This window comes from Oryzias melastigma, linkage group LG17, assembly GCF_002922805.2.
Source record: "Oryzias melastigma strain HK-1 linkage group LG17, ASM292280v2, whole genome shotgun sequence".
Lineage (NCBI taxonomy): Eukaryota > Metazoa > Chordata > Actinopteri > Beloniformes > Adrianichthyidae > Oryzias > Oryzias melastigma.
In genome coordinates this window covers 31,766,950-31,778,817 of record NC_050528.1, presented here as the reverse complement: position 1 = coordinate 31,778,817, position 11,868 = coordinate 31,766,950, and the positions used below count along the sequence as shown (strand labels likewise).

The following is an 11,868-nucleotide window of genomic DNA, read 5'->3' as shown; positions in this document are numbered from 1 at the left end:
TTCTCTTGATTAACCCCGTGACCCCGAAAGGGACGAAGCGGTCAGGAAAATGAATGAATTCTCTTGATTAGCTTGAGCGCTAAAAGTAGTCCATGTAACACAAGAGCAGTTGCATGTGCGACCAACCGAAACAGAAAGAAGCTACTTCAAACGGTGCCGCATTTCGGTGCTTAGTTTCAGTGAATGTCTATTGGTCTTTGGACATGTCAATCACTTCTACTTTGATGTTCTAGCCAATCCCATTGCCTGTCCTGCGATAGTGGGCGGGCTAATATAAAAGCGCTGAATGGGCTAGCACATGAGCATGCGCAGCGCTCGAATGTCTGGGTGCATTTCACAGTAGATCAGTTTGACAGGTTGCTGTGTCGCATCAGCCAATCAGGAACTCAGCTTTGGGCACGTGATGTTTTCAGTGACCTAATCAGAGGGTAAAATACTGATCTAATATGAGCGTTTTGTTCTGTCACAGCGCCCCGGTTCTCTGGCTGCAGGCTCCTGGAGTACAGCTGAGCGGTCTCTCTCCCGGCGTGTGCACAGCCACTGCGGGGAGCGCGGCGCACGGGTAGCCATCCTGGGTTTCCTGAACTGTGATATTTTACTTATTTTTGTGGAGACAATAATAAAAAAAAGGGTCCCCTATTTTTCCTACTCTCAGGTTAATGCACAACAGCCTTCAAACTCAGTCACAGAGACACAGAAACACCGGAAGCGGCTGTCATGCAGACACACCGGAGTTTAAAAGTTGTAGCTTCCTAGCTGTTTTCTTCTCCGATGTGAGGTCGGACTCAGTTTGTAGGCTAACAAAAGAACCAAATTTGCAGGATACGTCCACACTTAAACATGTAAAGTTTTCCAGAGAGCCAGACTGCAGAAGAGTGGAATAAAAAAAGTCACACTATGCAGGTCTCAATTGCATGGCCAGATTGGAAGGACAAAAAGAAAAACATGCATCACTGACAGTGTTCAGGGGGCCGGGCCAAATGTGGAGGCGGGCTGGATCGGGCCCACAGGCCGTAGTTTGGGAACCCCTGCTTTAATGTCAATGGTAAATAATAACAATAACCCAAAACTTTGTTTTCAGATAGTTTTTTTTTTTTTGTTATGATTCAAAATAAAATGTGATCAGCTGGAAGCAGAATTAGGATATCTCTAATATATTTGTACTTGTTTTTTTTAGCATGTTTGAATTTAAGTTAGATTACAATAATGATGTGTTCATGCTCAGCCTGCATGACATGAGAAAAATCTGCGATATTCAATATCTATGTTGAAAACTCTGATAACAGTATGGCTAATAAATGGAAAAATGTAAAAACAAAAATACTAAAATATTTCCACTTCACTGTGACAGTTTTATTTAAATATTTTTTAGTTTTCAGCATGTTTTACATAGTACCTGTGTTTGGAGAGCGTTGCCTAACCTGAAACAAAAGTGTCTCCAAATAGCCAACATTAGAGGTGTAACGGATTGCTAAACTCAAGGTTCAGATTGTGTTAAGGTTTTAGAGTCACGTTTGGGATCATTTTTCAGGTCAGTAAAAAGAAAAAATATAAGGAAAAACTAACTAGATTAAAGTTAAAAATGTATTTTTTGAAATGTTTTACAATAAATAATTCTAAAGTCTTCCCTATGACAAAGTTTTTATTAAAAAATCATTCCCAGCAGTGTTTTAATTATGATTATGAAGTTTTCAGCCAAAATCCCACAACCTAAATGTTTTAAAAAGCCATTTTTCATGTTGATCTGAACCCTCTGTTTCCAAAATCTCCTCTAAGGGGGCGTGGCTTCTGGAGCTGAGCTGAGAAGCCCCGCCCCTGATTCCCCTCCTTTCTGATTATGATAGCTCTGTGTCTCGCAAGCGCAAATCTTCACCGCTGCTAATCCATTGGTTTCTCAGAGTTCTTGATAAAATAATGAAAGCTAACATCAAAATGCTCTTTCATTGATTTACAATCCTTTCCAACTGCGGTCAAATGAGCCGCCGTTCACATTTCCGTGGTCACATCAAGAAGCTCCGTGGAGTCTGGTGGAGATTTTCCAGCGTTCTCAGTCCTGCTACCGTAAGTATTGGATGAAACTCACACCAAAAATCCAGTGATGCTGATTTGACCACAGAAATGTGAACGGCGGCTCATTTGACTGCAGTCAATGTGAAGATACCATCTTCTCTTCTCCAGAACCTGAACTAGACACTAGGAACAGATGAGGGTTTAGTGCATGTGCAGCAGAGCTGTTGATGGAAAGAAGATCATTCATTCAAACAGAGTCTGTCCAAGACAGTTTGATTGACAGATTTAAAAGGAGAAATACTCAGAAATGCAAAAACAAAATGATTTCTTATTACATTTGTTCTCTTTCAGAAGAAAAATGCCACAAATGCATGTTAAAAACTCAAAAAACAGGATTTTCATTGGAGGGGACTTTCATAAAACATACCGTATTTTCCGCACTATAAGGCGCATTAAAAAGCCTATACTTTTTTAGGTACTCGGCTGCGTACTTAATAATCCAGTGCACCTTCTGTATGTACCAAGTTCCAAAATCTGTAAAATGTTCTGTGCAACTTTAAGAAGTCTCCGCTCCATTGACTGTTAGACCATTTCTTGCTGACACAGCGGCGGTGAGCGCTCGCATGATCGCGCTCGCATGATCGCGCTCGCATGATCGCGCTCGCATGATCGCGCTGTGCACATTTTGAGAGACACAGGTGTTCAGAAAGAAAAATCCCTAACATATTTCTGTGTAAAATATTTTTTATAATTTGACCAGTTAAAAAAATACTGGGTTGGTAGATTTTTTCTTTTAATCTACCACGTCAACTTGGTCAGTGACTCAAGAAATACATTTCTGCCCCTGTGTGGAGGTATTAAAGTTACTTAAATTCCGACAAAAAAACAGAGTAATGTGCAATTCTAAAACTGGAAATAACACAAACGTTATTTTTCATATGAAGCAGTACCACCAAGCATGCTCAATCTCAGACTGAAATAAACAATAACTCCCCAGCAAAAATGTTAAGTCCTGTACAGCAGCAGCAGTCTAAACTACCAGAAGAAATTCTGAGATATTGTTTTTAGTTCCTAAAAGCAATTTCTTTGAATTTGTATTATTTATTTATTTGTAGAATCAATGCTTTGTTTTTAAAGGGTAACACAACTGGACAGTTGGAGGCTGACTCCACTTTCAGAGCAGAATTTGAAAAACATCAAAAAACGGGGGCGGGGCTAAGGGATGCTGGCTGACAGTGACAGTGAGGTTATCTTGAGGTAACTAAACGATCTTTTCATTATTGCCTCGCTGAAAAAGAAAAAAAAATTATAAGATGCAGGAGCCCAAAGCAGGCTGCCTCCCCACTCCGAAGGACCAGTTTAGCGAGCAAGAAAGCTCCGCCAAGTTCAGCGTAGTGGAGTGACCTCCATCACCTTTGGCGTCAGCATTGCAGAGCAAGCTTTGGTGCTCTCTGCTTAACGAGGCGACTTCCGCCACGCTCGGCGTCGCGGCGTGAGCTCCAACGCTCTCGGAATAAGCTCTGCCGCTCACCGCGTAGGGGACTGACATTGAGCCGTCAAAGCAGCTGTCATAGAAAACAGCCCCAGGAGTGAGATTGAACAAGGTCCCAGAATCTCAGAATGATCCCATGAATCCAGACATGTAGACGTGTAACCGCTGTTTTTGTAGAGCTCTTCTCAATAAATAAATCTGATCTCTCAACATTATCTGAGTCTTCCACACATTTTGAGTCAGATTTCCACAGACATCGCTCCACGTAGCATCATGCTAAAAACATTAGCTGGTAGCAGCTCCCACATGAGGCTTGAGACTCAAACTCAAGTAGGCGGCGAGCAGCAAATTCAACGCGCGATTAAACAGGGTCGGGGCATGCGAATTTGACGCGCAAATTGTGTTCGGTGTGAATGCATCATAACAGATGTTTGTTACTTTAGACCCCTGGCTCCTTTAAAACAACCCCCCAGAATCTCTGACCAACCTGTGTCCCTCAAGATGTGCACAGCGTGATCATGCGAGCGCTCACCGCAGCTGTGTCAGCGAGAAATGGTCCAACAGTCAATGGAGCGGAAACTTCCCAAAGTTGCTCAAGAACATTATTCAGATTTTAAAACTTGGTACATACAGAAGGTGCACCAGATTATTAGGATCACGAACGCTTTTTGAAAAAAATTTATACTTTTTAATGTGCCTTATAGTGCGAAAAATACGGTACATTGACATGTCCATTTAAAAACCAAACTTAAATTTAAACATCAGATATGAGAGAAAAATTTTATTTTGTGGCTTCCACCTGAAAAAAGAAAAACAAAAAAGCTGAAGTTTACAAGGAGTCTAACCTGTTGTATCAGGGAGAGATAAGTTAAATTGCTCCAATGAGGGCAGAAACTCCTCCAGAGCAAGCTTTGCTGCATTCAGACGAGCCTCTTTCTTGTTTATTCCAGTGCCAGTCTTGTACTCCACCCCATCAATCAACACACAGAAAGCAAAACAAAGCATCTGCAAGTCACCTGAGGTAAACAAAATACCATTAAACAAACACAAAATCATAAAATACAGAACTGTACTAAAGTTAATTTGACAATGCCAGCAGTAATAGCTTCAATATTTCACCACTCTGAAAGAAACACAAAACATTTTTTAAATGCAAGTGGCAGTCCAGTTTGACAGAGTCCTCAATTTAAGTATTTGCTCAGATGATGGCCATTGAGCTGATTTTTTCTCTCTTTATTGCATAGATCAAGGGTCTGCAACCTTCTACACTTTAAGAGACATTTGGGTCAATTTCTCATGGACTACAACCTAGTAGGAACCACAAAGTCTACTTCACCTTTTAAAAATAGGACACTTATTTGTATTTACATTATTGTTACAATTGTGAAAAATGTAAATGAACAACTATATTTGGCATAAACAGCCTTTTTTCAAAATATGAAATACTTTTTCACTTTTGACAGAGATTCACATGACTTCCTTTTAAAATGAAGACACCCTGTGTCACAGAATCATTTCAACACAGCAAATGTAGTAGGCAACACACAAAAAATAAAAGGTGGAGATGCTGCAGTTTGAAAGTACTTGTCAAGATAGTTTACTTACTCAAACTTTTTATTTTGCTGGTCAATTATGTACATCTGTAAAAAGGCCAGATTCAACACTTTTTACCGCAACCTTTGTTCAGTGGAGGAATGCTCCAAGACAGTTACTGAGGACAAGTGTTTGTGACATAAAGATTGTCAGGAAAACACTGTGGGAAGCAATGATACTCACGTTAAGAGTTGTTTTAATAAGCCTACAATCATCCAAACACATTTCAAAGAGTTTCTGTTGTATCGCTGCTCCACATTTGTCCGCTGATGATTGGCTGTGGTGGCTGTTTTGGTTAAGTTATTTTGCTCGCAGAGCGGATTGTATTCAGACTGAGGAATCTGAGAGCAAAACAAAGTTCAGTCCCATTGGAAATTAACCGAGACCACCGCAAAAGATGCTCTCAGACCCTTGCAACTGAAACTTTATTCCGGATTATCAGGGGAAACGAACGCTGGCTCCCTTTAAGCATACCAAATGTGTCCAGTCTGAATACACCCTTAGCTTAATTCAAAATTATATATTTCTTTCTTTAAAAAGCTACATGTGGCTCTGGAGCTGCAGAACCCAGGCACACGTGCTGCCGCTCGATAGTGTAAACTTTATCTTAACTGCACTGGCCTTGTGGCTGTGAGGATCAATTTTAGGGAGAAAATGGCAATTCTATAAGGATTGCTTCATTATATTGGTTTCATCAGGTCTTCCTCCAAGTATCTAAAAAATTTATGTTTTTCTGTCAAATAAAAGTATATTCCACCACATGAGTCCTGAATAAACGCTACAACACTAGGTTTTCCCAGGTAAGCAAGAAAATTGTTACTGTTGACAGTGTTCTTGTCACATGGTTCATGAAGTGCAAACACGTGCACACGTAGGGGCTTAAGGGTGCTCGAGCACCTGCCCTTTTTGTCTCGTATCAAGAAGTGCCCCTCAATTATTGTTTATTAGTTTGTATTTGTATTTATATTAATTAACTTTTGTTAGTGATATAAGAAAGAAAATTTTCACTACAAAATCCCCAAGGTGTTCTACCGTACTTCAACTCCACTCATACTTAAAAGAACTAAAAGAATTAAAAGAACCATATTTATAGGGAGTTTATAGCTACCTCACTACAGATCTGAAACTAAATTAATCTGTTAAATATAATATTTTCTGATTAAAATTGCCTTCTTTAAATTCTGTTTCATTCGGTTTCTCATTTTTTTTGTATTCAAATCTATGAAAACATAAAATCATGGGTTTAGAGGACAGGATGCAAAAGAGAGTTTAGCTGGCTGTGAATATAGAACAGTCACTTAGGGTTCAACTGACAAAAAACGGGAAAATGGGTTAAACTCAAAATGCAGGAAACTGGGCTTGATGGTAGAAACGTAAACATTTAATAAATAAACAAAAATACGACAAAAACTCACACAGACATAAAGAGAGGAAACGCAGATGACCTCACAGTGTAGAACTAAAAACCAGACACTTTTCTACACTGAGGACAATGAACAGAAATGAAAACAGCTGCAGGTGATCAACATGAACGTGAAGTGACTGACAGGAGACAGAATCTGACTAAAACTCCACTGAAACACTAAAATCCTCACAACAGTCTGATAATGAGATATAACAACAATTTCAGCATTCTGGGGATGAAAGTTGTTGGATCTGTGTTTAAAATATTACAATTAGTATTAAACTTAATTTATTTTAATTATGTCTGCTTTACAATGCCAAAATAAAGAGTCTCCAGTATTTTCAATGCTTTGAATGTTTTCCAAGTCTATGACAATAAATAGTTTACATAAAAAAAATGACACTTTTATCACCTTTACCATCACGGGTCATATAGCTGAGTTATTTCCTAATATATGTATATATATTTAAACTTTCATTAATTTCTATATTTTTTAAAGCATAAAAAATAACCAAAAAAACATGTTTTTGTTGCCCTTCTCCAACTTTTAGCCCCTGCCCCTCAAAAATCCTGTGCACGTCCCTGGTGAAGTATGTTAAGCATTACTATTGAATTTGATTTCACATTATAACAGGAGGCTTTACCTGAAGCTATGGTTTCCTTCATTTCCAGGTGAAATTGAAAAACCCGGGCCAGCTGATGGAGCAAAGACACAGCATCTGATTCACCGTTCATGTACCTCTCAATGAGCTTCTGGGGCGAAACTTTTGCTTTGACAGGATCTTATATTTGGAAACATACAGAAAAAAAATCAAACATAAAGAGGCAACTTAACCACATGGAAAGTCTTCTAAAGGTGTAACCTGAATTTCGAACTAAATAAAATCAAACAATGTGAACTTAAATGTTGATCTTACATTGGGAAGAATCCTTTAAAGAAGCTGGTTGTTTGTGAGACTTCTCAAGTCCTGGTGCTGTGTTCAAATTTCTACTGAGATTTTGAGCAAAAGAGGCTCCTCTAGATCCTGGAAAGGGTCTACCAGCAGGAATCATCCTGCAGCCTTACTGTGGAGAAGAAGAAATATGTGATCAAAAATAGTGGTCAACAACACCCAGGCTGCAGATCGGTACAATTGTGTGGGTCACTTGGTACTGGGCCACAGAGGAAAAAATACAGAAGTTACAAAATTTCTGTTTTATTCAATATCTGATTCTGAAAGAAGTTTGATTTTAAAAACTACTGGGTTCTTTCCACCACATCCGTTGACATGTCAGGTTTCTCACTAGGCCTGCACAATAAACTGCACATTTACAGGCCTGCAACTCTCACGCATTGGCTGATGGACACGCATTTGATCTCACACCATACCTCTGTTTCTCACGCGAAAAATTGAAGTTACCTTTTTCCAGTTTTTCTTTGTAGAATGTATTTTTTGAGGCTGAAGAAACACTTGTAGGATTCAGAGACTGTGGTGAGTCAATTACAGTCAGAGGGGATCTTTGTTTACACAGATGAATGAATGAATGAATGAATTAATTAATTAAATGGTTTATTTCAAGGAATCAGGTAATAATACATTACATATCACTTAATAAATCACAAGTTGATCACTTGAAAGGGAGTGGAAGGAAGCGAATTTATATAATCCCATCCGGTTTTCAAAGTAAAACTAGCGAGAGCTTTTTTCTGTTCAAAACTGAGACTGAACTTCCGCTCACAGGCATAACTTCTGAAACAATGAATTAGCTTTAACATCGGAGCTTTAGGTTCAGTGTTTACATTCTTTTGACTATGATAACTCTTCAACATTTGACGTAATTAACGAAACTCCAGATTATTCTGAAGAAACAGCCTCGAGCTGCTGAAAGGTGGATGTAATCAACGTGAATCAGCTGATTCTGCTGCGAAAAAAAATACTTTTCATATGAGCTCTCCACCAATATGTGATGCTTAGAACGTAAAATATTGAAGAGCTTTGAAGATAAAAAACTGTGTAGAACATTTTCAGGTTTTGTTGTTAAATAACCCAAAACAGCAGTGATTTTATCCTAATTATGTTGTTTTACTGCTGAACCAGAAGATTGATTAAGAAAAAACAAAAAAACTTTAAAATGACAAAAAAAATGTCGTTGTATCTAAATCTTTGTTTTTTTTTTTTAGTCAGTTTAGTTGATTCTGATCACCTGTTCTAAATAAAGGTATAAATGATGATTAAATACAAATAATTTCAATTTTCATCCATCTAGTAAATAGACAAACACATAGCAATAAACATTATAATAAAAAGTAAGAATCGTGGTTCAACTCGTGAATCATTGCTCTTGATTCGTGAATCGAATCGGATCGCCACCTAAGTGGTCCTAGGTTCTACTCTACTCAAATGTAAAGTGGACCTAAACAAAACCAAGAACAGGAACAGTTTGGTCCTGGATAAAACAGGCCTTGAGTCATGTTTCAAGATGGAGCCATCCACTGAAATTCTCAAAACTTTAAGAAAAAAAGTTAAAAGCCAGACAGAAAGGGACAAGAGTTTGAAATAGATTTGCCAACTGCCTTGCGTTGTGTGTCAATATGAGTACAGTATGTAGTTTTGTTTGTTTCTTGTGTTATTAAACCTTTTAACTGTCTGCTTCACCAAGCGGTAGAGCCCTTATAGAAAACATGTTTTTAAAAACCAAAATTATGAGTACTGCTCTCCCAAGGCAATAAGCATCAGAGAAAAAAAAACTTTTTTTCTTGATTTAGTTTTGATTGGGTAATTACAGGGTTAAGTTGGATATTTTATGTTTCTCTCATTGACTGTATAAGAAACTGGACTGAGTGACCCTACCCTCCTCCCATTATAGGAGGGGAATCCGCTGGTTCCAAAAAAGCTACAACCACAGACTTCTATAGAGCAATAAAGAATAACCATTCTTCCTCTGATAGCTTTTTTTAGCATCCTCATGTCTATCCTAGTTTTCATGATAATATTTCTTAGTTATTCAAGTTATAAACTGGCCAATCTGATGCTTCAATAAAAGCCTGTGTTGCTTGCTTGGCCATAAGTCGAAAGTCTGAAATGTTTGACAGATTCTCCAGTCGCTTTCAGTGGAAGGGATGCTCATTTCTGATTAAACTTCAGTAGAGGTCATAGAAATGTTGACTCAGGCCGACTTGGACCAATCACTTCTTACTATCCTCGTCTGGCTCAAGATGGCGGCAACCGTATTGTGGAAAAATAGTGACTGAATTGACTTAATTTGGTTGGAGCTGGAAGTAAACCATTTTCTATGGGTGATGTCATACTAGCTCAATCCAGTTCTCTTATACACTCAATGATTGCTCTTTTAAAAGTTATTTATTGTCTTATTGCTTTTCAATTCATCTTTTTTTTGCCTCGTGGTGTTTTATTTAACTAATATACTATCACAAAACTACACTTGACTCATCTCATGTCTTGCAGTCGTAGAGTGATTTTTTAGTACTTCACCAAGTCTCACTCTAAGGTTTTGTGAAAAGTTGGCAGCTCTGAAATGTAAAGTCATGGTGATATCAGGCCAGTGCAGTATGCAAACCTAAACGGAGGCACAAGTGGCAACAAGTAGTCTGTGGTTGCACAAATGCTAAACTCTCTCTTTATAGTTTGAAGTAACGAATTTAATAAAGCCCTTAATGCATTTCAGGGCTCTAGACTAACTTTTTGTACTGGTTGCACCGATGCGCCTAACTTTTTTTCTTAGGTGCACCGGCAGAAATATTTGGTGCACCGACCTTCTCGACCTCATTAACCAGCACTTTTACATGCTCCCTTTCCTTTTGATTTGCTGTCAATATCTCCATTTAGACTTGAAAATGATCAACTTACAAACTGGTAAATATAAAGCTCTTTATTTGAAACGCAGTTTTACAAAAATGATGAACTACAAAATTTATATAGTATATAACAATCAATAAAAATGCACAGTTTGAAAAACCTTAAATTTGTGACTGCAAGTGAAATGGGTGGAACTAAAGTCTTCCTGCTCTGCTCCATTCTGATCCATCTACTTATAGACAAATAGATCCATGAACGTCTTTGTTTTCCTGGTCTGAGCTGGAATCTGGATCAAAACTCTACATCTGGATAGAAACGATATTACTCACTATATTTGTTGCACTGTAATATTAGCTGGGGGTGTGAGGGGCAGGAAGAGAGCGAGTAAATAAAGATTTAAAGACATATCAGCGCGAGGGTTACTTCACACCAACAGCCCCGTCCACAACTCAGAGGTGAATGTCTAATGACCTCCTGTCACTCTGCAGAAACTATGTCCTAGAAAATAAGTTTTTAGATTTTGCCTAAAACAGCAGAACCATAATGAACAGACTTCTTTAAAATGCTTTGAAAACAGATCAAATATAGTTGGAGTAGGACTTTAAAATGCTTCACAGAACTGAAACTTAAACTTAATAAATAAAATATAAAACACTTTTAAACTTTTGGTGATCAATACAGAGACATTCATTTTATTTTTTCACATTTACTCTTGTTTTTTGAAACATTTCCTTTTTCATTTTTTAGAATCGTTTTGGTTTGTGGAATTTTGTTTTGATTTCTAAAACTTTATGTTTTTTTATTATTTTATATTTGTTTTTATTTGTCATTGAAACATTTATAATGTTCTGCATTAATGATTTTGTTTATGTGATCTAACCTTCAGGGCCACCGTCGTTAACCCTAAAACACCAATAATGTTGCAGTGAATAAATGTAATTTTAGCTTGCCATAAATCCTCCACCGTTCACACGATCACCGTGAATCAGCTTATTTTGACATGAAAAAAGCGCATTTTTTTTCCTGCTTTGTTCCGAAACACACAATATTATTAACATAGACACTCATAATGAGAGCACAAGTATTCGAGTGGATTCGAGTTATAAATTGACCAATCAGATGGCTCAATAACCGTTTGTGGGTCTGACGTCGAACGTCTGGGGGGTTTGATTGACATATGACGGGTAGCCAATGGGAGCAGACTTCATCAATGGGTCCGTGAAGACCTTTTAACACCTACTTTACAATTCAACAATGTACCAATCATTGTCCTAATGTTGTTTTCCTCAATGGAATGTACCGATGCAGCAGTTTGAAACAACAAGAGGCGCATGCTGTCGACATTTTTAGATGAGGATTTACTCTGTAGAAATAGATTTCACTCTGAGGTTATGTGCTTTGGACTATTTTGTTTGTTTAACGTTCGTTTTTCTTTTTTTCACTGTTTTGGTTGTAGCTTATAAATTATAACTTGCATATATGCGCATAAAATCACCAACCAAAGTTTCATCTTCGCCACACTTTTCCAGCTTCAGCCTGAAATAGACGCAGACGTCTGAGGAGCGCGAGAC

The 11,868-nt window shown here is 38.0% G+C and overlaps 1 protein-coding gene across 2 annotated transcripts in view; it reads right to left on the bottom strand.

Moving 5' to 3' along the window:
- Positions 1-11,868, bottom strand: part of adad1 (adenosine deaminase domain containing 1 (testis-specific)) — a 41,856-nt gene that overhangs the window by 28,771 nt on the left and 1,217 nt on the right. The window contains exons 2-4 of one of the 2 annotated variants that reach the window (XM_024280972.2): positions 7,418-7,565; positions 7,145-7,282; positions 4,348-4,518 (exon numbers count right to left, since the gene is read on the bottom strand). In XM_024280972.2, coding sequence (XP_024136740.1) covers positions 4,348-4,518; positions 7,145-7,282; positions 7,418-7,553 — 445 coding nt within the window. In that variant the 5' untranslated portion in view covers positions 7,554-7,565. The remainder of the gene's footprint in view (positions 1-4,347; positions 4,519-7,144; positions 7,283-7,417; positions 7,566-11,868) is intronic. The other variant, XM_024280982.2, reaches the window with a different exon arrangement.